This window comes from Mauremys mutica, chromosome 17 (assembly GCF_020497125.1).
Source record: "Mauremys mutica isolate MM-2020 ecotype Southern chromosome 17, ASM2049712v1, whole genome shotgun sequence".
In the NCBI taxonomy this organism is placed as follows: Eukaryota; Metazoa; Chordata; order Testudines; family Geoemydidae; genus Mauremys; species Mauremys mutica.
The window spans coordinates 17,474,569-17,499,196 of NC_059088.1; the positions used below are offsets into that span (position 1 = coordinate 17,474,569).

Consider the following 24,628-nt stretch of genomic DNA (forward strand, 5'->3'; position numbering starts at 1 on the left):
TATGCCAGCGACTGGTGACCTGGTGACCGAGAGGCCCAGCTCGGGAGTCAAAGACGGTTCTGGCCAGTGGGAAGACAATGGGCTGCGAAGAGAGGCCCACGGTGACCTGACCAGCTGGTTCCAGCCAGAAGGGGACAAAGGATGGCTGAGAGGAGAGGAGGCCCAGGCGTCCCTGTTTACCTGGATAGAAGACAATGGACAGAGGCAAGGCTTGGGGGAGGTGATACCAGATGCCCAGCTGGGAAGAGACTGGAGAGAGAGCAGGCAGAGCCCACCTGGATGCAGGAGAGATTTAGATGTTCTGTGCTGAGGGAGGCCAGGCCTGAGGCCCTGAGAGTTTCCTATGCTGGGTTCAGACACTCAGTAAACCCTCCTGTTTTATGCTGCTGAGAGTCGCTCCGGTCTAGAGATCAGGGTGGCATTATTCCCTCTGGGAGTGGAGGTCCCAGGGGTCCAGAGCGAGTGGACTCCCTGAGGGGGCCCACAGCGAGAGACAAATGTCCTAAGCTTCAGAGAGGTACGGTTCCAGAAGGCGGAGTGACTTAACCCCTGAGAGAGAGTAGACCCCCGAGAAGGGCTGTCACACTGAAGGGGGTTCCCCCCAGGGACCGCACGGGGCCAAGAGTGGGCACAAACTGTGAGGCCGTGACAAGGGGTAGCTGCCCCAGGTGTCAGCGACGCTACCTGAGTCTTGCCAGAGCAGGGTCAGGCAAACTTTTTGGCCTGAGGGCCGCATCGAGTTTCATAAATTGTATGGAGGGCTGGTTAGGGGAGGGGGTCATGGCCCAGGCTCCACCACACGGGACTCCTGCCCCATCCAACCACCCCTGTTCCCTGATGCCCCCCCCCCAGGAAACCTGCCCCATCCAGCCCCCCAGTCCCTGTCCCCTGACTGTCCCTGGACCCCCTCTGCCCCATCCAACCACCCCTTCTCCCTGTCCCCTGACGCCCCATCCAAACCCCCCTCCTTCCTGACTGCCCCCCCGTGACCCCTGCCCCCATTCAACCCCATTCCCCCATCACCACCATCCACATCCCCGCCCCTGAAATCCCCTGCCCTCTATCCAACCCTCCCTGCTCCCTCACCGCGCTGCATGGAGCACCGGTGGCTGGCGGTACTACAGCCGCACTGCCCTGCTGGAGCCGGGCCATGCCACCGTGCCGCCACCATACAGCACAGAGCACCAGGTCAGGCTGGGCTTTGCAGCTACCCTGCCCCAGGAGCTCACAGCCCAGCTGCCCAGAGCATTGTGCCGGTGGAGGAGGGGGACAGCGGAGAAGGGCCGGGGGCGAGCGTCCTGGGCCAGGAGCTCGGGGGCCAGGCAGGACAGTCCTGTGGACTGTAGTTTGCCCACCTCTGTGCCAGAGCCTGGGCCGACCGCCTGGCTAGAGGGCAGCTGCCTGAGTCTGCACAGAGCCTGGGCCTGGGCCTGTCCCTGGGGGCGGCTCCCAGCTCTGCCTCGTTGCACTGCGGTGCTAGCCGTGCACGCAGGGGCTGAGGGAGGGAGAAAACCCATACGGGGTCGTGGTGAGGACTACAGCTCCCAGCAGCCCCCGCGCCGGGGGAACTACGGCTCCCAGCAGCCCCCGCGCCAAGGGGAGAGTCTCCAGCTCCCAGCAGCCCCCGGGCGGCCCGAGGTAGCCGAGGCGGAGGGAAGATGGAGGAAATCGGGATCTTGGTGGAGAAGACCCAGGTGCTGGGACAGGGGGACCCGGCGGGGGGGCTCAGGGATTCCCGGCCCCGCTCCGCTCGGACTAGCTCCGGTTCCGCCCCCCCCGCGGGTCCCGCGCCCGGCTTCCGCCACGCGCCTGGGGAGATGCCGAGTCACGGCGGCCCGGCCAGGAGTGCGGGCTCTTCCCCGCCCCCTCCCGCCCCGGGCGCGGAACCCAGGAGTCCGGGCTCCTCCGCCCCCCCGCCGCCCGATCCGGGCACGGAACCCAGGAGTCCGGGCTCCTCCGCCCCCCCGCCCCCTCCGATCCGGGCACGGAACCCAGGAGTCCGGGCTCCCCCGCCCCCTCCGATCCGGGCACGGAACCCAGGAGTCCGGGCTCCCCCGCCCCCTCCGATCCGGGCACGGAACCCAGGAGTCCGGGCTCCCCCGCCCCCTCCGATCCGGGCACGGAACCCAGGAGTCCGGGATCCTCCGCCCCCTCCGATCCGGGCACGGAACCCAGGAGTCCGGGCTCCTCCGCCCCCCTCCCCGCCCCCTCCGATCCGGGCACGGAACCCAGGAGTCCGGGCTCCTCCGCCCCCCTCCCCGCCCCCTCTGATCCGGGCACGGAACCCAGGAGTCCGGGCTCCTCCGCCTCCCTCCCCGCCCCCTCCGATCCGGGCACGGAACCCAGGAGTCCGGGCTCCTCCGCCTCCCTCCCCGCCCCCTCCGATCCGGGCACGGAACCCAGGAGTCCGGGCTCCTCCGCCTCCCTCCCCGCCCCCTCCGATCCGGGCACGGAACCCAGGAGTCCGGGCTCCTCCGCCTCCCTCCCCGCCCCCTCCGATCCGGGCACGGAACCCAGGAGTCCGGGCTCCTCCGCCTCCCCCCCCGGCCCCCTCTGATCCGGGCTCGGAACCCAGGAGTCCGGGCTCCTCCGCCTCCCCCCCGCCCCTCGATCCGGGCACGGAACCCAGGAGTCCGGGCTCCTCCGCCTCCCCCTCGCCCCCCGATCCGGGCACGGAACCCAGGAGTCCGGGCTCCGCCGCCTGCCCCCCGATCCGGGCACGGAACCCAGGAGTCCGGGCTCCTCCGCCTCCCCCCCGCCCCCCGATCCGGGCACGGAACGCAGGAGTCCGGGTTCCTCCTCCTTCCCCCCACCCCGCGATCCGGGCACGGAGCCCAGGAGTCCGGGCTCCTCCGCCTGCCCCCCGCCCCGCGATCCGGGCACGGAGCCCAGGAGTCCGGGCTCCTCCGCCTGCCCCCCGCCCCCCGATCCGGGCACGGAACGCAGGAGTCCGGGCTCCTCCTCCTACCCCCCTCCCCCAATCCGGGCACGGAGCCCAGGAGTCCGGGCTCCTCCGCCTGCCCCCCGCCCCGCGATCCGGGCACGGAACCCAGGAGTCCGGGCTCCTCCGCCTGCCCCCCGCCCCCCGATCCGGGCACGGAACCCAGGAGTCCGGGCTCCTCCGCCTGCCCCCCGCCCCCCGATCCGGGCACGGAACCCAGGAGTCCGGGCTCCTCCGCCCCGCCCCCCGATCCGGGCACGGAACCCAGGAGTCTGGGCTCCTCCGCCCCGCCCCCCGATCCGGGCACGGAACCCAGGAGTCCGGGCTCCTCCGCCCCGCCCCCCCGCGCCGGGCACGGACCCCAGGAGTCCGGGCTCCTCCGCCCCGCCCCCCCGAGCCGGGCACGGAACCCAGGAGTCCGGGCTCCTCCGCCCCGCCCCCCCGATCCGGGCACGGAACCCAGGAGTCCGGGCTCCTCCTCCTCTCCCCCTCCCCCGATCCGGGCACGGAACCCAGGAGTCCGGGCTCCTCCTCCTCCCCCCCTCCCCCGATCCGGGCACGGAACCCAGGAGTCCGGGCTCCTCCTCCTACCCCCCTCCCCCGATCCGGGCACGGAACCCAGGAGTCCGGGCTCCTCCTCCTACCCCCCTCCCCGATCCGGGCACGGAACCCAGGAGTCCGGGCTCCTCCTCCTACCCCCCTCCCCCAATCTGGGCACGGAGCCCAGGAGTCCAGGCTCCTCTCCCCTCCGCCCCCCCCGATCCGGGCACGGAGCCCAGGAGTCCGGGCTCCTCTCCCCTCCCCCCCCCCGATCCGGGCACGGAGCCCAGGAGTCCGGGCTCCTCTCCCCTCCGCCCCCCCCCCCGATCCGGGCACGGAGCCCAGGAGTCCGGGCTCCTCTTCCTACCCCCCTCCCCCACTCTGGGCACGGAACCCAGGAGTCCGGGCTCCTCAACCCTCCCCCCCCCCCCCCGATCCGGGCACGGAGCCCAGGAGTCCGGGCTCCTCTCCCCTCCGCCCCCCCCGATCCGGGCACGGAGCCCAGGAGTCCGGGCTCCTCTCCCCTCCGCCCCCCCCGATCCGGGCACGGAGCCCAGGAGTCCGGGCTCCTCTCCCCACCGCCCCCCCGATCCGGGCACGGAGCCCAGGAGTCCGGGCTCCTCCTCCTACCCCCTGCCCCCGATCCGGGCACGGAACCCAGGAGTCCGGGCTCCTCCTCCTACCCCCCTCCCCCGATCCGGGCACGGAACCCAGGAGTCCGGGCTCCTCTTCCCCCCCCCCCGATCCGGGCACGGAACCCAGGAGTCCGGGCTCCTCCTCCTACCCCCCCCCCGATCCGGGCACGGAACCCAGGAGTCCGGGCTCCTCCTCCTACCCCCCCCCCGATCCGGGCACGGAACCCAGGAGTCCGGGCTCCTCTCCCCCCCCCCCCCCGATCCGGGCACGGAACCCAGGAGTCCGGGCTCCTCTTCCCCCCCCCCCGATCCGGGCACGGAACCCAGGAGTCTGGGCTCCTCCTCCCCCCCCCCCCCGATCCAGGCACGGAACCCAGGCGTCCGGGCTCCTCCGCCCCCCCCCGATCCGGGCACGGAACCCAGGAGTCTGGGCTCCTCTGCGCGCCCCCCCCCGATCCGGGCCCGGAGCCCCGGAGTCCGGGCTCCTCTCCCCTCCGCCCCCCCCCTCCGGGCACGGTGCCCAGGAGTCCGGGCTCCTCCCCCTCCCTCCCCGATCCGGGCACGGAACCCAGGAGTCTGGGCTCCTCCCTCCCCCCGCCAAGCATGGAGCCTGAGAATCTGCCTACCCCCAACCAGGCATGGAACCTGAGAGTCTGGCTTTGTCCTGTCCCCCGCCCCCGAGCCAGGCATGGAGCCCATGTGTCTGGGCTCCCCTCCTCTCTTTCCCCACCGTCGAGCCAGGCATGGAACCAAAGAGTCTGGGCTCCCCTACGTCTCCCCTCCCCTCTCAGAGCCCAGGGTTCAACCCGGAGTCACTAGGGAGCTTAATTTGCATTTATTCAGATTCTTAGTGTCTCCATTTTTTTATGATGTTAGTATGTAGAGAATATTTCATTTCTTTTCTAGATTATTAATGTATATGTTTTTACCCCATTTGATGACAATTCAAATTCCATTGAAATGTACAAACTCAGCATTTTAGTTTTATTTATTAACTAAAACTACCATAAACATTCTGGATATTGAGGGGGAAAGTTATTGAACCACGTTTTCCCTTAAAAGTTAGCTGAGTTAATAAATGGTTTATTTAACTAGATAGCCAGCTACTGACCCTATTAAACAGCTACTGTTCTGTAGCTAGTAAAATGTACTGATTGTTTCCTGTCACAGTGTAAAGATAGAGCCTTGGCCTCTATAATAGCTGGAGCAGGATTTTAAAAGTCCTGTGTAGTGCACTACTTCAGGATGTTAGAGCTAATAGATCTTGTCATAGAATCATAGAATATCAAGCTTGGAAGGCACCTTAGGAGGTATCTAGTCCAACCCCTTGCTCAAAGCAGGACCAATCCCCAATTAAATCATCCCAGCCAGGGCTTTGTCAAGCCTGACCTTAAAAACCTCTAAGGAAGGAGATTCCACTACCTTCCCTAGGTAACCCTTTCCAGTGCTTCAACTGTTGACTTGGCCAGCTTCTTGTCCACTGTAACCCCAGGGTCCTTTTCTGCAGAACTGCTTCCTAGCCAGTCAGTCCCTAGTCTGTAGCAGTGCATGGGATTCTTCCGTCCTAAGTGCAGGACTCTGCACTTGTCCTTGTTGAACCTCATCAGATTTCTTTTGGTCCAATCCTCTAATTTGTCTAGGTCCCTCTGTATCGTATCCCTACCCTCCATCTTATCTACCACTCCTCCCAGTTTAGTGTCATCTGCAAACTTGCTGAGGGTGCAGTCCACGCCATCCTCCAGATCATTAATGAAGATATTGAACAAAACCAGCTCCAGGACCGACCCTTGTGGCACTCCACTTGATACCGGCTGCCAACTAGGCATGGAGCCATTGTTATATTCGAATTCATGTTATATCGGGTTGTGTTATATCGAGGTAGAGGTGTAGTCTGGGAGCTGACCTTGTTCCTGAAGACAGAGGCAAAAAAAGAAGTAAGGGGCCCACACTCCTTGACCACCTTCTTGTTGCTAACATACCTGAAGAAACCCTTCTTGTTACTCTTAACATCTCTTGCTAGCTGCAACTCCAAATGTGATTTGGCCTTCCTGATTTCACTCCTGCATGCCTGAGCAATATTTTTACACTCCTCCCTGGTCATTTGTCCAATCTTCCACTTCCAGTAAGCTTCTTTTTTGCATTTAAGATCAGCAAGGATTTCACTGTTAAGCCAAGCTGGTCGCCTGCCATATTTACTATTCTTTCTACATATTGGGATGGTTTGTTTCTGCAACATCAATAAAGATTCTTTAAAATACAGCCAGCTCTCCCTGACTCCTCCCCTCCCCTCCCCCATGTTATTCTCCCAGGGGATCCTGCCCATCAGTTCCCTGAGGGAGTCAAAGTCTGCTTTCCTGAAGTCCAGGGTCCATATTCTGATGCTCTCCTTTCTTCCTTGTGTCAGGATCCTGAACTCGACCATGTCATGGTCACTGCCTCCCAGGTTCCTATCTACTTTTGCTTCCCCTACTAATTCTTCTTTGTTTGTGAGCAGCAGGTCAAGAAGAGCTCTGCCCCTGGTTGGTTTCTCTAGCACTTGCTCCAGGAAATTGTCCCCTACACTTTCCAAAAACTTCCTGGATTGTCTGTGCACTACTGTATTGCTCTCCCAGCAGATATCAGGGTGATTGAAGTCTCCCATGAGAACCAGGGCCTGTGATCTAGTAACTTCTGTTAGTTGCCGGAAGAAAGCCTCATCCACCTCATCCCCCTGGTCTGGTGGTCTATAGCAGACTCCCACCATGACATCAACCTTGTTGCTCCCACTTCTAAACTTAATCCAGAGACTCTCTCTCATGTTTTTCTGCAGTTTCATACCGGAGCTCTGAGCAGTCATACTGCTCTCTAACATACAATGCAACTCCTCCACCTTTTTTGCCCTGCCTTTCCTTCCTGAACAGTTTATATCCATCCATGACAGTACTCCAGTCATGTGAGTTATCCCACCAAGTCTCTGGTATTCCAATCACATCATAATTCCTTGACTGTGCCAGGACTTCCAGTTCTCCCTGCTTGTTTCCCATACTTCTTGCATTTGTGTATAGGCACTTAAGATAACTCGCTGATCGTCCTGCTTTCTCAGTATGAGGCAGGAGTCCTCCCCTCTTGCACTCTCCTGCTCGTGCTTCCTCCCGGTATCCCACTTACCTCAGGGCTTTGGTGTCCTTCCCCCGGTGAATCTAGTTTAAAGCCCTCCTCACTAGGTCAGCCAGCCTGCTTGCAAAGATGCTCTTCCCACTCTTCGTTAGCACTCCTCCTTCTTGGAACACCATCCCATGGTCAAACATCCAAAGCCTTCTCTCCAACACCACCTGCGTAGCCATTCCTTGACCTCCACAATTCAACGGTCTGTACCCGGGTCTTTTCCTTCCACAGGGAGGATGGACGAGAACACCACTTGTGCCTCAGACACCTTTATCCTTCTTCCCAGAGCCACGTAGTCTGCAGCGATCCGCTCAAGGTCATTCTTGGCAGTATCATTGGTGCCCATGTGGAGAAGCAGGAAGGGGTAGTGATCCGAGGGCTTGATGAGTCTCAGCAGTCTCTCCGTCACATCATGAATCCTAGCTCCTGGCAAGCAGCAGACCTCTCGGTTTTCCCGGTCGGGACGGCAGATAAATAACTCAGTTCCCCTGAGGAGGAAGTCGCCGACCATCACCACCTGCCTCCTCCTCTTGGGAGCGGTGGTCATGGAACCCCCATCCCTAGGACAGTGCATCTCATGCCTTCCAGTCGGTGGAGTCTCCTTCTGCTCCCTTCCCTCAGATGTATCATCTAGTCCACTCTCCGCATTAGTACCTGTGGAAAGAACATGAAAATGGTTGCTCACCTGTATCTGCATTGTTGGTACATGGACACTCCTCTTTCTTCTTCTGGAGGTCACGTGTTGCCAAATTTCTTCACCATCCTTCTGTCTCCACTGCACAGCCTGCTCTGATTCTTCAGAATGTTGTGCCCGTAGAAGCATATCCTGACATCTGTCCAGGAAATCTTCATTTTCTCTTATGCAATGCAGGGTCAATACTTGTTTCTCCAGACCTTGAGACCAGCTTGCACGTTGTACAAAGTTGCTTCTATTCTGTGCAAGAAAAACAAACATGGCACATCCTGTGCAGGTCACAACAGCTGATCGCTCACCATCCATAGCACCTTCCTTGTAAGAGCTTCCTCAGCTGTTGCAGCAACTACTCAGAGGAGCCTGCAAGTTGAATGCCTCAGTGGGCTCTCCCCAGGCCATCTCCCAGTCAAACTCCCTCTGTTAGCCTTTCCGCTGTTCGCCGCTCAGCTGGTGCTCTCTCAGCTCGCTTGTATTCATAGACTGGAAGAGAAAAACAAGCTTTCCTTCTTTTTTAACTCCCATTTTGTTTCTTAATGTGGAGTAAACTGGTCAATGAATGGAACTGCAGTGAGGGCAATGTCCTGTCTGCGCTGCAGCAAAGGCTGGTTTAGCCCTCTCCCAAACTCTAGTTCCAGCCACTGACTTACTGGTTTGGTGGCCTGACTTTTTCTATAGCACTGGTTTTCAAACTGCGGGTCACGTCCCAGTACTGGGTTGCGGAATGGAAGACCCTGGGTTGCAGCGGCTCTGGTCAGCACTGCCGACCGGGCTGTTAAAAGTCCTGTCGGCGGTGCTGCCTGGCTAAGGCAGACTACTCGCTACCTGTTCTGACACTGCGCTGCGCCCTGGAAGCGGCCAGCAGCAGGTCCGGCACCTAGGCAGGCTTGCGTGCCTCCACTTAGGAACCAGACCTGCCTTAGCACCCCAGCTGCGCTGCTGACTGGGAGCCATCTGAGGTAACCCCGTGCCCCAATCTCCTGCCCCAGCCCTGAGCCCCCCCCCAACCCCTCATCCCCAGCCTAGAGCCCTGGCCCCCTCCTGCACCCCAAGACCCAGCCCAGAGCCCCTCCCACACCCTGAACCCCTCATTCCCAGCCCCACTCTGCAGCCCCCACTCCTGCACCCCAACCCTCTGGCCCGGCCCTGAGCCCCTCCCTCACCCTAAACCCCTCATCCCCAGCTCCATTGGGTCACGGGCATCAACAGTTTTCTTCAACTAAGTCACCAGAAAAAAAGTTTGAAAACCACTGTTCTATAGAATATATCAGCAAACGTGTATGGCTTAACACTGGATAATGGTATTTCAATTATTTCAATAGGTTATAGTAAATTTAGGACATAACATAAGATGTCTATTTCAGATTTATTTTAAAATTGATTCATTTTTCTTAACCTGAATTTAATTTAAATAAAAAATCCAATTTAAATTTTGACAAACTAATTAATTAAAAATCAATTTTTATCTGTTCTGATTCCAAGCCTCCCTGCTGTAACCACTATACCCCCTTCCATGCCAGAGCCGGGGTAGAACCCAGGAGTTCTGCACTAACCGTTAGGCACCGCTCCTATTTCTCTCTGCTATTTGACCTATCTAGACTCATAGGGCTAGAAGGGACTGCAGGGGTCATCTAGTCTAAGCACCTGCCAAGATGCAGGATTTGTTGCGTCTAAACCAGGGGTCGACAACCTTTCAGAAGTGCTGTGCCGAGTCCTCATTTATTCACTCTAAATGGTTTTGCATGCCAGTAATACATTTTAATGTTTTTAGAAGGTCTCTTTCTATAAGTCTGTAATATGGAACTAAACTATTGTTGTATGTAAAGTAAATAAGGTTTTTAAAATGTTTAAGAAGCGTCATTTAAAATTAAATTAAAATGCAGAGCTCCCCAGACTGGTGGCCAGGACCCGGGCAGTGTGTGAGTGCCATTGAAACGTGTGCCATATATTGCCTACTCCTGGTCTAAACCATCCAAGACAGATGGCTCCAGCCTCCTTTTGAAAACTTCCAGTGAAGGAACTTCCACAACCTCCCTAGGTGTCTGTTCCATTGGTCTACTGTTGTTTACTGTTAGGAAGTTTTTCCTGAGATTTAATATAAATCATCTGTGCTGTAGTTTGAACCCGTTGCCTCTTATCCTGCCCTCCGTGGCAAGAGAGAGCAACTTTTCTCCATCTTTTTTATGGCAGCCTTTCAAGTAGTTGAAGACCACTATCATGTTCCCCCTTAATCTCCTCTTTTCCAAACTAAATCTACCCATTCCTTCAGCCTTTGCTCAGATGGTTTGCATTCCAACCCTTTGATCATCTTAGTCACTCACCTCTGGATCATTTCCAGTTTCTCTACATCCTTTCTATACATTGGTGACACACAGTACGCCAGCTGAGGCCTAACCAGCACCAAGTAGAGTGGTACTGTTACCTCCCATGACTTGCATGCTGGGTCTCTGTTAATGCAATCTAAAATTGCATTTGCTTTTTCTGCAACCACATCGCATTGCTGATTCATGCTGAGACTGTGATCCACCACAACTCCCAGATTCTTCTCAGCATTGCTGCTGCCAAGCCATTCTGTATATGTGCATTTGGATTTTCTTCCCTAAGTGTAGCACCTGACATTTGTATTTGTCTTGAATTTCATTTTGTTGCCTATAGCCCAGTTCTCCAATTTATCGAGATCTCTCTGAATTTTAGCTCTATCTTCCAAAGTGTTTGCAAACCCCCACCCCCACCACCCCTGCTTTGTGTCATCTGCAAATTTGATCAGTATGCTCTCTTTCTATTTCTGTGTCATTAATAAAGATGTTAAACAACACTGGACCCAGAACAGATCACTGTGGAACCCCACTTGATGCCTCCTTCCAATCTGACATCTTTCCATTAATAGTTACTCTTTGTTTGCGGTTGTTTAACCAATTATGTATCCACTCAATGGTAGTTCTATCGAGTCTGCATTTCTCCAGCTCACTTATCAGACTGTCACGTGGGACTGTGTCAAAAGTAGGGCTCTTGATTAATCGCGGTTAACTCACATGATTAACTAAAACAATCGTGATTAATTTCAGTTTTAATCAGATTGTTAAACAATAGAATACCAATTGAAATTTATTTAAATATTTTTGATGTTTTCCTACATTTTTAAATATATTGATTTCAGTTATAACACAAAATACAAAGTGTACCATGCTCACTTCATATTATTTTTTATTACAAATATTTGCACTATAAAAATTATAAACAAAAAATAGTATTTTTCAATTCACCTCATACAAGTACTGCAGTGCAATTTCTTTATCGTGAAAGTGCAACTTACAGGGTTTTTTTTTTGTTACACAGCTGCACTCAAAAACAACAATGTAAAACTTTAGAGCTTACAAGTTCACTTAGTCCTACTTCTTGTTCAGCCAATTGCTAAGACAAGCAAGTTTGTTTACATTTACAGGCAATAAAGCTGCCAGCTTCTTTACAATGTTGACTGAAAGTGAGGACAGGCGTTCGCATGGCACTTTTGTAGCTGTCATTGCAAGGTATTTACGTGCCAGATGTACTAAACATTAATATGCCCCTTCATGCTTCTACCACCATTCCAGAGGTCATGCTTCCATGCTTATGATGCTTGTTTAAAAAAAAAAATGCATTAATTAAATTTGTGACTCAACTCCTTGGAGGAGAGTTTTGTCTCCTGTTCTGTTTTACCTGCTTTCTGTCATGTTTCGTGTTATGCCCGTCTCAGATGATGACCCAGCACATGTTGTTCGTTTTAAGAACACTTTCACTGCAGATTTGACAAAATACAAAGAAGGTACTAATGTGAGATGTCTAAAGATAGCTACAGCACTTGACCCAAGTTTTAAGAATCTGAACTTACCTTCCAAAATCTGAGAGGGAGGAGGGGTGGAGCATGCTTTCAGAAGTCTTAAAAGAGCCACATTCCAATGCAGAAACTACAGAACTCGAACCACCAAAAAAGAAAATCAGCCTTCTCGTGGTGGCATCTGACTCAGATGATGAAAATGAACATGCATCGGTCCGCACTGCTTTGGATCGTTATCAAGCAGAACCCGCCATAAGCATGGACGCGTGTCCTCTGGAATAGTGGTCAAAGCATGAAGGGATATGTGAATCTTTAGCGCATCTGGCATGTAAATATCTTGCAACGCTGGCTACAAAGTGCCAGGCAAATGCCAGTTTTCACTTTCAGGTGACATTGTAAACAAGAAATGGGCAGCATTAAATCCTGCAAATGTAAACAAACTTGTCTGTTGGAGCAATTGGCTGAACAAGAAGTAGGACTGAGTGAACCTGTAGGCTCTGAAGTTTTACGTTTTATTTTTGAATGCAGTTTTTTTGTACATAATTCTATATTTGTAAGTTCAACTTTCATGATAAAGAGATTGCACTACAACACTTGTATTAGGTGAATTGAAAGATATTTCTTCTATTTTTTACATTGCAAATATTTATAATAAAAAATAACTATAAAGTGAGCACTGTACACTTTGCATTCTGTGTTGTAATTGAAATCAATAGATTTGAAAATGTAGAAAACACCCCAAAATATTTAAATAAATGTTATTCTATTATTATTTAACAGCACAATTAATCACAATTATTTTTTTAATCACTTGACAGCCCTAATCAAAAGCCTTGCTGAAGTCCAGGTATATTATTTCCTCTGCATTCCTCCTATCCACCAAATCCTGTCAAAGAAGGAAATCAAGCTGATTTGGTGTGATTTGGTAAATCCATACTGGCTGCTGGTGATCACCCCTTCATCCTCCAGGTGTTCGCAAATGGAATGTTTCATACACTGCTCTAGTACCTTCCCAGGTATTGAGGCCAGGCTGACTGGTCTATAGTTCCCTGGCTCCTTCTTTCAGGGCCGCCCAGAGGATTCCGGGGGTGGGGTCTTTCGGCGGGGGGGGGCCCTTCCGGTCCGGGCCCGGCCGCCGACGTGCCCCGAACCCCCGCGGTGCCCCCCCCCCCCCCCCCCCCCGCCGCCGAATTACCGCCGAAGCCGGACCCGCCGCCGAAGTGCAGCCCGGTCTTTGGCGGTAATTCGGCAGCAGGGGGCTCCCGCCGCGGGTCTTCGGGGCACTTCGGCGGCGGGTCCCGGAAGGGAAGGGCCCCCCGCCGCCGAATTACCACCGAAGACCGAGCTGAACTTCGGCGGCGGGTCCCGCTCCGTCTTCGGCGGTAATTCACCAGTGGGGGGTCCTTCCGCCCCGGAGTGGAAGGACCCCCCGCCGGCGAAGACTGGGAGCAGAAGCAGCTCCTGCGCCCGGCCCCGCAAGAGTTTTCCGGGCCCCCCGAGGGAGTGAAGGACCCCGCTCCAGGGGCCCTGAAAAACTCTGGTGAGGGCCCCTGTGGGGCTCAGGGCCTGGGGCAAATTGCCCCTCTTGCCCTCCCCTCTGGGCAGCCCTGCCTTCTTTTCCCCCTTTTTAAATATGGGCACTGCGTTAGCCCTTCTCCAGTGTTCCAGGACCTCTCCTGTCATCCATGAGTTTACAAATACTATTGCCAGTGGCTCTGATATTTCTTCAGCTAATTCCTTGAGCACCCTCAGGTGAATAGCATCTGGCCCGGGTGATTTGAATTCGTTCAAATTGGTCAGAAAATCTCTGGTGTCCCTCTAGTCCCTTCAGATAGACACCCCTATCTGATGGGGGTGGGGGGGGTGTCTGACTCTTGCTGCCCAGCTGGGCTCATGGCCCCGGTTCTTGGCACCCCAGCAGCTGGGTGGGATCAGATCTGGTGTGAGACCTTCGCTGCTCAGAGGGAGCTTCATCCCTCCCCTGAGCTGCGGTCATGGCACGCTGGGCTGTCCAGCTCTCACCCTGCCTGTCTGTGACTGTCCTAGGATGAGCTGCCTGCGCTGGCTATCTCCAGGCCTCAGACTGGCTTGTCCTTCCTTGCCCCGGAGCCCGAGGACCTGGAGGATCTCTACAGCCGCTACAAGGTGAGCTGGGGGCTGGGGTGGCGGAAGAGGGTTGCCCTTGGATGGGAGGTGTGTGGGGATAGGGGGCTTGGACGGCAGGCCCTGAGGGGGATGCCCTTGGTGGGAGCAGTGGGTGGCAGGCTGGGATGGCAGGCCCCGAGGTGGGGGCAGCATGTGCCCTTGGCCCGGAGTTGGGATCTGATGGCACTTCTGACCAGGGTTGTGAGGCCAGGGACTTGGGAGATCTGGGCCCCAGTAACCTCTGGTGGGTTTGGTTCTTCCATTCCCCTCTGCTGCACAGTGCCCCTGGAAGCCCACTTCCCTGCAAGGGCACCCAGCCGCAGTGCTGAGCGGGGAGCTGCCTGGTGCCCGGCCCGTGGCCTTGGAGCCACTTCCTCTAGCAGCTACTGCAGGCACCTGAGCAGAGCAGAGAGGATGGGCTGTCTGTCTGTCTGTCCGTCCATAGAAGCTGCAGCAGGAGCTGGAGTTCCTGGAGGTGCAGGAGGAGTACATCAAGGATGAGCAGAAGAACCTGAAGAAGGAGTTCTTGCACGCGCAGGAGGAGGTGAAGCGCATCCAGAGCATCCCGCTGGTCATAGGCCAGTTCTTAGAGGCCGTGGACCAGAACACGGCCATTGTGGGCTCTACCACAGGTGCAGCTGGAGGGCTCGAGGAAGGGGATTGTGGGAGAGGGGAGCTGCGCACAGGGAGCCGGCCCCCAGCTTTGCCTGGCTTACCCCCGTCTGCCTCTCACCCACAGGCTCCAATTACTATGTGCGGATCCTGAGCACCATTGACCGGGAGCTGCTGAAGCCCAACGCTTCGGTGGCCCTGCACAAGCACAGTAACGCACTGGTGGATGTGCTGCCACCTGAGGCTGACAGCAGCATTATGATGCTGACATCAGGTGGGTGCTCCCTGCGCCAGCCCCAGGGGCAGCCGGTGCTACAGGGAGCAGTGTGCCCAGTTCCTATGGGGATGGAGGTCTCCCAGCTGTGCTGGGCAGCTGAGGGTCCCACGGGTGTGCGGGGGGTGGCAGTCCCATGGGCGTGCAGGAGTCTCACGCCCATGCTGGGCATGCAGGGGAGTACTGGACAGGGGAGGTGGGGGTCCCCCGGCTGTGCTGGACAGGGGGGTGGGGTTTCCCTAGGTGTGCTGTGCGTGCAGGGGGTGTAGGTTTTGTGGGGAGCGGAGGTCCCCTGGCTGTGCTGGGTAGGGGAGGCATGGGTCCCCTAGCCATGTTGGGCTCAGCCCTGGTGTGTGCCCACAGATCAGAAACCGGACGTGATGTACGCTGACATTGGCGGGATGGACATCCAGAAGCAGGAGGTGAGGGAGGCCGTGGAGCTGCCCCTCACCCACTTTGAGCTCTACAAGCAGGTGTGTGTGTGCGGGGGGGGGAGGGGGGCAGGGAGAGGAGGGATGGCAAGACTGGGCCGGCTGGAACTACACCCTGGGTGGCTGTGCCCTGCGCTGGGGCTGAGCTCCGTCCTGCAGGCTGAGCATGGGCGCTCCTCTCACTGTGCCCTGCAGCTGGGAGAGCTCCTGGTGGCCTCAGGGCTGTGCGCTCGGGGGCTGGGCTGGGGTTGGCAAGTCACTGTCAGATCAGGAGAGGCACAGAACCCCAGGCCTGAAGCTGGTGGGCTGGGGTGTCAGGACCCCAGCCCACCAGCTTCCTGGGCTCCTCAAGTTTGGGATGGGGGAGCCCCCAGTAACCCCCTCTGTCCCCTTCAGATCGGCATTGACCCCCCACGCGGCGTCCTGATGTACGGCCCCCCTGGCTGTGGGAAGACTATGCTGGCCAAAGCTGTGGCCCATCACACCACAGGTGAGCAGGGTGCTGGACTGTGGGGGGAAGGGGGAGCACCAGTGCCCATCTGATACCATGGGAGTCTGTCAAGGATGCCTGGGTTCTATAATGCAAAGGTGCCAAGCAACCTGTGGTCCCAGCTCAAGGTCTAGAAAGGCCCTGGCTTTGTGCCCGGGAGGGTTGGTACTGCAGGTGCCAGGGGCTGGTGCCAGGACTGTGTGGCACAGGGAGCCTGTGGGTTGTCCCAGGGAGTGCCTGTCCCATGGGGAGGTATCTCTCATGGCCAGGGCTGGAGGGGGGCACTAATGCTGTCTGCCCATCTGTCCAGCTGCCTTCATCCGCGTGGTGGGCTCAGAGTTTGTACAGAAGTACCTGGGTGAGGGGCCGCGCATGGTGCGGGACGTCTTCAGGCTGGCCAAGGAGAACGCACCCGCCATCATCTTCATAGACGAGATTGACGCCATCGCCACCAAGCGCTTCGACGCCCAGACAGGGGGTGAGCAGGGGGTGGGGCACTGGCCTCGCCCCTCTGGGGGAGCAATCTCTGCTCTGGCCCCGGGGCTGGCTCAAGGGAGCGGGAATGGGACATGGGGCCTCTCCCCTCTAGGGCACTGGACCCAAGTCCCAGCAGGCAGGGGGAGCAATGAGCTGCAGTCCCCACCCCCCTCCTTGTAGATGTCAGTGTTACACGTGGGCGAGCCCCTCACTCCCCAGGTTCTGGCCAGTCCCACGGTGGGCAGTGGGGTGGGGAGAGGGCAGGTCTGTGGGGACTGCGAGGGAGGTTGGGGCAGCAGGGTTGGGGGTAGTGGCGGAGATGTGCAAATGTGGGGTGGCAGTGGTGGGCAGGACCTAGGTGCATGGGGTGGGGACAATAGGGGCAGGAGATTGAGGGGAGGGGATAAGGGGTGGGAGGGGGAAGGAGGTGGGTTAGGCAGGGCCGGCAGAGTGAGAGTCGGCAGTGGAAGGGGTAGATGGGGCAGGGGTGTCCGTGCCTGGCGCTGGCTCTCCAGGTGCCCCGCTCACCAGGCTGTGCCCCTCTCCCAGCCGACAGGGAGGTGCAGCGAATCCTGCTGGAGCTGCTCAACCAGATGGACGGCTTTGACCAGAACGTCAACGTCAAGGTGCGGAAGAGCAGGGGCTGGGATGTGGAGTGACGGGCATTGCTGTGCCAGCCCCCAGATTTCTCCCTGCGGCTGTGGGAGGTGGGGGGCTGAATGGGGGTAGGGGCACTGCTGTCCCAGTCAGGCTGGAGGGGTGTGGGGGGATGGAGTACTGCTGTCCCAGCGAGGCCGGAGGGAGTGTGTGTATCGGGGGAGGGGAATAGGGGCACTGCAGTCCCAGCAAGACTGGAAGGGGGTGGGGGCGGGGGGAGGATGGGGTACTGCTGTCTCAGCGAGGCCAGAGGGGGCAGGACCCAGGGGGCTGAGTCTCCCCATTGGGGATGAGCAGAGGGGTGTGTGACAGGTTGGATCACAGAAACCCTCCGGGAGCTGCCAACTGATGTGCCAAGACTACCTCTGCTCCTGTTTTTCCTGCTAGCTCAGGACTCCAGCACCCTGTTTTGCTGAGCCAGACACACCCATCTGCTCCAGCACAGACCCAGGGTCTGAATTACTTGCCCCAAAGCTGCAGGTTTACCTGAAAGCAGCTCACCAAAGTGTGCTTGTCTTTAACACTAAGATGCCCAACTCCCAATGGGGTCTAAACCCAAATAAATCCATTTTACCCTGTATAAAGCTTATACAGGGTAAACTGATAAATTGTTCGCCCTCTATAACACTGAGAGAGAGAGATGCACAGCTGTTTGCTCCCCCAGGTATTAATATATACTCTGAGTTAATAAGTAAAAAGTGATTTTATTAAATACAGAAAGTAGGATTTAAGTGGTTTTGAGTAGTAACAGACAGAACAAGTTTCAGAGTAGCAGCCGTGTTAGTCTGTATCCGCAAAAAGAACAGGAGTCCTTGTGGCACCTTAGAGACTAACAAATTTATTTCAGCATGAGCTTTCATGGGCTACAGCTCACTTCTTCGGATGCATAGAATGGAACACGCAGACAGGAGATATTTATACATACAGGGTATGGCTACACTTGCGAGTTGCAGCGCTGGTGGAGGCTTTCCTCCACACCTGCAGGGCACATCCAGCGCTGCAACTCCCTGGCTGCAGCGCTGGCCGTACACCTGGCTCTGACTGGGGTATAACGATTGCAGCGCTGGTTCTGCAGCGCTGGTCATCAAGTGTGGACACTCACCAGCGCTGTTATTGGCCTCCAGGGTATAAGGAGATATCCCAGAATGCTTGTAACTAAATTATTACCTTTGTTTTGTTATGCAGCCTCTCTTTGTTTTGTTGTGAACTCTGAGCTCTGTCCTGAGCTCTGTTGATACCGGAGCTGCTTATAAAAACAATCTGACAGCTCCTGTTTGCTGTGATCAAACACAGCTCCTGTTTGCTGTGATCAATCTGTATCTGGCTGTGAACAATCAAATGAGATAACCCCCTGTGGATGAGGCAGGCAGGAAGTGAGTGTTTGCTTGACAGAGAAAGGCAGTCAGTTGGGATGCAGGCTATTTGCAATTTAAGAGTTAAGACTAAGGGGTCGGGAAGATTTTATGATTTTTCAATGCAGGAAGCTAACTCACAATGCTGGCTCCAAAAATCCACTCTCTCTCTCTCCCCCCGCTCCCTGTCACACTACACACTACACCCCACCCCCCTCTTTTGAAAAGCAGGTTGCTGCCACTTGAATGCTGGGATAGCTGCCCATAATGCATCACTCCCAACAGCGCTGCAAATGTGGCCACACACCAGCGCTGGTAGCTGTGAGTGTGGCCACACTCCAGCGCTGGCCCTGCACAGCTGGATGACCAGCGCTGCAAACCGTAAGTGTAGCCATACAGACAGAGAACATGAAAAGGTGGAAGTATGCATACAAACAGGAAAAGTCTAATCAATTGAGATGAGCTATCAGCAGCAGAAGAAAAAAAACTTTTGAAGTGATAATTGAGATGACCCCTAGAAGGTGTGAGGAGAACTTAACATAGGGAAATAGCTTCAGTTAGTGTAATGACCCAACCATTCCCAGTCTCTGTTTAAACCTAAGTTAATTTATCTAATTTGCATATTAATTCGAGTTCAGCAGTCTCTCTTTGGAGTCTGTTTTTGAAGTTTTTTTTGTTGCAAAATTGCCACCTTCAAGTCTGTCACTGAGTGGTTAGAGAGGTTGAAGTGTTCTCCCACTGGTTTTTGAATGTTATGATTCCTGATGTCAGATTTGTGTCCATTCTTTTGTGTAGAGACTGTCTGGTTTGGCCAGTGTACATGGCAGAGGGGCATTGCTGGCACACATTGGTAGATGTGCAGGTGAACGAGCCCCTGATGGCATGGCTGATATGATTAGGTCCTATGATGGTGTCACTTGAATAGATATGTGGACAGAGCTGGCATCGGGCTTTGTTGCAAGGATAGGTTCCTGGGTTAGGGTTTATGTTGTATGGTGTGCGGTTGCTGGTGAGTATTTGCTTCAGGTTGGGGGGCTGTCTGTAAGCGAGGACTGGCCTGTCTCCCAAGATCTGTGAGAGTGAGGGATCATCTTTCAGGATAGGTTGTAGATCTTTGATGATGCGCTGGAGAGGTTTAAGTTGGGGGCTGTAGGTGATGGCTAGTGGCGTTCTGTTATTTTCTTTGTTGGGCCTGTCCTGTAGTAGGTGGCTTCTGGGTACTCTTCTGGCTCTGTCAATCTGTTTTTTCACTTCCCCAGGTGGGTATTGTAGTTTTAAGAATGCTTGATAGAGCTCTTGTAGGTGTTTATCTCTGTCTGAGGGATTGGAGCAAATACGGTTGTATCTTAGAGCTTGGCTGTAGACAATGGATCATGTGGTGTGTCCTGGATGGAAGCTGGAGGCATGTAGGTAAGTATAGCGGTCAGTGGGTTTCCGGTATAGGGTGGTGGTTATGTGACCATTGCTTATTAGCACAGTAGTGTCTAGGAAATGGACCGCTTGTGTGGATTGTTCTAGGCTGAGGTTGATGCTGGGGTGGAAATTGTTAAAATCACGGTGAATAAACACTAACCCAGGAACCTATCCTAGCAACAAAGCCCTATGCCAGCTCTGTCCACATATCTATTCAAGTGACACCATCATAGGACCTAATCACATCAGCCACACCATCGGGGGCTCGTTCACCTGCACATCTACCAACGTGATATATGCCATCATGTGCCAGCAATGCCCCTCTGCCATGTACATTGGCCAAACCGGACAGTCTCTACGCAAAAGAATAAATGGACACAAATCTGACATCAGGAATCATAACATTCAAAAACCAGTGGGAGAACACTTCAACCTCTCTAACCACTCAGTGACAGACTTGAAGGTGGCAATTTTGCAACAAAAAAACTTCAAAAACAGACTCCAAAGAGAGACTGCTGAACTTGAATTAATATGCAAATTAGACACAATTAACTCAGGCCTAAACAGAGACTAGGAATGGTTGGGTCATTACACTAATTGAATCTATTTCCCTATGTTAAGTTCTCCTCACACCTTCTATGGGTCATCTTAATTATCACTTCAAAAGTTTTTTTTCTCCTGCTGATGATAGCTCATCTCAATTGATTAGACTCTTCCTGTTGGTATGCATACTTCCACCTTTTCATGTTCTCTGTATGTATAAATATCTCCTGTCTGCGTGTTCCATTCTGTGCATCCGAAGAAGTGAGCTGTAACCCACGAAAGCTTATGCTGAAATAAATTTGTTAGTCAGACAGAACAAGGTAAGTCACCAAGCAAAATAAAATAAAATGCGCAAATCTATGTCTAATTAAACTGAATACAGATAATCTCACCCTCAGAGATGCTTCAGTAAGTTTTTTCCTCAGACTGGACACCTTCCAGGCCTGGGCACAATTCTTTCCCCTGGTACAGCTCTTGTTTCAGCTCAGGTGGTAGCTAGGGGCTTCTTGATGATGGCTCCTCTCCTCTTTGTTCGTTCCAGCCCTTTATATATTTTTTGCATAAGGCGGGAATCCTTTGTCCCTCTGGGATTCCACCCCCCCTCACTGGAAAAGCACCAGGTTAAAGATGGATTCCAGTTCATGTGACATGATCGCATGTCACTGTAAGACCCCAAGCCTTTATTCCTCCCAGCCTGACTCACCGGAAGGCCTGCCTGCAAACAGAGCCAGCCAGTCAATTGTCCTGTTGATGGGAGCCATTAAGATTTCAAATTACCATTAATGGTCCACACTTTGCATAATTACAATAGACCCTCAAAGTGATACTTCATATTTCTAGTTTCAGATACAAGAGTGGTACATTTATACAAATAGGATCATCACGCACAGTAGATTATAAGCTTTGTAATGATACCTTACAAGAGCCCTTTTGCATGAAGCAGATTTCAGTTACATTATATTTACTCATTAGCATATTTTTATAAAACCATATAGAGCACAGCATCACATGCTCTCTTGTCCTCCAGGTGATCATGGCCACAAACCGGGCAGACACACTAGACCCCGCCCTGCTGCGGCCTGGCCGCCTTGACCGCAAGATCGAGTTCCCCCTGCCTGATCGGCGTCAGAAGCGCCTCATCTTCTCCACCATCACCAGCAAGATGAACCTGTCCGAGGAGGTGGACTTGGAGGACTGTATCCTGCCTGGAGCCCAGCACGGGTGGGGGGAGGGGTGGCACAGCAGGAAGACTATGTCCAGCTGAGTGCCCAGTATGCGTTGGGGGCCATGGCAGGGAGGCTGCGTCCCACTGGGTGCCTAGCACGGGGAAGGCTGCGTCCCGCTGGCTGGCTGGCTGGCATGAGGGTGCACGGGGAGGAGGCTGTCCCCCATTGGGTGCCTAGCACAGAGGGAGGCTGCGTCCCATTGGCTGGCAAGGGGGGGCCCAGGGGGGGCGGCTGCATCCCACTGGGTGCCCAGCATTGAGGAAGAGGTGTCTCGGGCCCAGCTCATAAGAAGGTGCCTGTCAGCCCTGCGCTGCCCCACAAGGGGTTGACCCAGTGACCTAGGCTACAGCTCTGCTCCACTCTCCCTGTGTCACACACACACAGAAGGGCCATGCAGGGGGTGCACTGACCCAAGAACCCCTCCTGTCCCTGGGCAGGGCTGGCTGGAGGGGGTGTCTTCTGGCCACCTCCAGGGATGGGGTCAGGGTGGGGTTGGGTCACAGCAGCTGGCATGGCAGGTGGGAGCTGTCCTGTTCCCCTCTGACACGCGGCTGGACAGGAGCAGTACCAGGAGAGGGCATGGCTGGGGTTGCCTCCTCCTGGGCAGTGCCTGGCTCAGCACATGGACTGATCGCTTCATTGAGAGCGGGCAGACGGACACAGCCTGATGCCAGCCCCCAGGGCAGGGGGTTGGGCCTGGCTCAGGCCGGAGCAATGAGGCAGGAGGGCCCAGGATTCGCAGGGGGAACCTGGCATAGCCGAGACGGTGCTGTCTGGTTCCACTCAGGAGATGGGGGGATGGAGTGAAGCTGGCTCCTGCCTGTGCCTCCAGATCCACAGGGTCCAGAAAGGGTTGGGGGGGCGCTCGCCAAAAGACACGTCCTCTGACTCCAACATGCCCGCTCCTCCTGACTGGGTCCTCTGGGCTTGTCGCCATGCCGATCTGCCCCTTCCCCCCTGCCCAGGAGCCTCGCAGGCCCTCGAGCTCGATCCCATCCCTCTGGGGAGCCCACTTGCTCCTAGGCTGTGAGAAGCCCATCAGGGTCCCCCACCACAGTGCCCTGGCAGCCTTGCTGGCCTCCTGGTGTGTGCGGGAGGAGTCGGGGTGGCGGGGGCTCCCAGGGGCCCTCTCACCATGGTCCAGCTCAGCTGCTGTGCAGACATTTCCCTCACTCCTCCCCAGATGTGGCCCGGCCGGATAAGATCTCAGGTGCTGACATCAACTCCATCTGCCAGGAGGTGAGTGCGGGGGGCTGGGGTCCCCAGACTGTGATATCTGAGGGTGGCAGTGTGTGTGTTGTGACCTGCTCCTTTTCCGGGGATTCCCGCTGCTCCCCCAAGCCAGCAGGACCCCCGCCACTGCCACAGAGTGGGAGGCTGAAGCCCTGACTCTGAGATTACTGCTGCTGGGCGCATGTGCATGGGGTGGGAGGGGTCACTGTGCCCAGCATTCCCCCCCCCACACACACACGTTCACATGGTGGGATGGGGCGGGAGTCACTGCACCCAGTATCATGCCCCCCACACACATTTGCCTGTATGTGCAGGAGGGGTCACTGTGCTCAGAACCCTCCCTCCCCCCCATGCCTATGCCCATTGTGCACAGGGCAGGATTGGGGGTGGTCACTGCACCTGGTGTCCCCCTCCTCATCCGTGTGCACAGGGCAGAATGTGGGGGTCACTGGGCCTGGGGGCGGCACCCCCGCGTCTGTGCATAGGGCAGAATGGGGAGGTCACTGCACCTGCCAGCAGCATCCCCACATGTGCACAGGACAGGGTTGTGGGGTTACTGCATCCAGTGTCACCCCCTCACACATGTCTCCATATGCACAGGGTGGCATGCTGGCTGTGCGGGAGAACCGCTACATCGTCCTGGCCAAGGACTTCGAGAAGGCGTACAAGACGGTTATCAAGAAGGATGAGCAGGAGCATGAGTTCTACAAATGAGGGGCTATGGGGGGGAGCGTGGGGCAGGCTTGAAATCCCTCCAATAAACCCAGCCCTACGCCTCTGCAGGAAGTGCTGGTGTCTGTCCTTGTGGCCTGACCCAGGGCCGCAGTCCCTTCCCCAGCCCCAGGCCTCTGGGGCAGTGTAGGTGGCTGGGGACCTGTGCTGCCTGGACAGCTCCCACATGCCCCCCTGTGCTGCATGACAGCCCCAATCTCAGGTTGGAGGTGGCAGGTAGGGGGGTAGAGCGAAGGGCCCAACTGTCCCAGGCAGGCGCTGTCCTGCCTTTCGCTATAGCAGCAGCTGCCCCCTAGCTCCCTGTGCCTCAGGCAGGCTCTCCCCTGCCCAATGCTGGGGCAGGGCTGGCTCTGGCTGCAGTGGGCTGGGAATGCTGCTTGCGGCCAGGCCTGTGCTGGAAGCAGAGAGGGAACAGCTGGAGAAGCCCCGGGGCCCAGTCCAGGGTTGTACCGTATGGTCTGTTCCCCAGACCCACAGCCTTGGGGCTCCCGGTTCATGTTCTCCAGATCCCAGCCTCCTCCCCACCACCACCAACAGGGCTCCTGCCCTGTATTCTCTGGCCCTGCAGAGCCCTTCCCAGCAGTGGGGGCCCATTCTGTTTTCCCTGGTCCCACAGACCCCGCACCCCAAGCACTGGGGCTCTTATCCTGAGTTCCCCAGCCCTCTGCCCCCCAGCAGTGGGTGGTGCGAGGTCTGAGCCCATTATGATGTTTTGTTATACTGGCTGCATCCCTGCTGGCTTGGTTGGGACAATGTGTGTGCAGCTCTCCCCCTTGTGGGGCAGCTGATGGGGGGGCAGACATTTCCCAGAGCTCTGCAAAGGAAGGAGAGGCTGGTGCTGGCTTTGAGTGGCTCGGGGGGTGGGGCTTGGGGGTGATGGACAGGCGTTCTCCTGCATGCTCTAAGCGGGTGTTAGAGCCACTGGTGTGTTTTCTGCCAGGGCACTTGGCTCAGAAAGTGCCAATGGGACCAAGCAAGCAATCCGTAGTGCCAAGTCATAGCAGCCACATGGGGTCAGCCCTACGGTCCAGCTCACCCAGTGTCCTGGCTGCTGCCAGTGGCCCATGCCGGGTGCGCCAGTTATCGAGTGATCGAGCCCATCTGGCAGTCAGAGGTTTAGGGTCCCCCAGAGCATGGGGCAGTGGGGATCCCTGACCATCCTGGCTAATAACACTTCCCACAAAAACCAGGCAGGTGGACCTGCCCCCTTGCCAGCCAAGGAGGCAGACATGACCCTCTGCCAGCCAACCTCAGATGCCTGCCCGGGCCAGCTAATGG

General features: G+C 56.1%; 1 protein-coding gene across 1 annotated transcript; it reads left to right on the forward strand.

Moving 5' to 3' along the window:
• The first annotated feature begins 1,567 nt into the window (after positions 1–1,567).
• Positions 1,568–23,400, forward strand: PSMC4 (proteasome 26S subunit, ATPase 4). Its single transcript, XM_044991804.1, has 11 exons — positions 1,568–1,694; positions 13,812–13,910; positions 14,356–14,542; positions 14,650–14,796; positions 15,160–15,269; positions 15,624–15,717; positions 16,028–16,195; positions 16,744–16,820; positions 21,187–21,355; positions 22,569–22,624; positions 23,219–23,400. The coding sequence occupies exons 1-11, from the start codon at positions 1,659–1,661 to the stop codon at positions 23,330–23,332; spliced, it is 1,257 nt and encodes a 418-aa protein (XP_044847739.1). The 5' UTR covers positions 1,568–1,658; the 3' UTR covers positions 23,333–23,400.
• Positions 23,401–24,628: the final 1,228 nt, after the last annotated feature.

Bases quoted from the DNA above. Each gene is read 5' to 3' on its own strand.
- PSMC4 (XM_044991804.1), top strand. From the start codon at position 1,659: ATGGAGGAAATCGGGATCTTGGTGGAGAAGACCCAG. The intron at 14,543-14,649 runs GTGCAGCTGGAG...TCTCACCCACAG, and splicing joins CATTGTGGGCTCTACCACAG to GCTCCAATTACTATGTGCGG. The intron at 16,196-16,743 runs GTGAGCAGGGGG...CCCCTCTCCCAG, and splicing joins CTTCGACGCCCAGACAGGGG to CCGACAGGGAGGTGCAGCGA.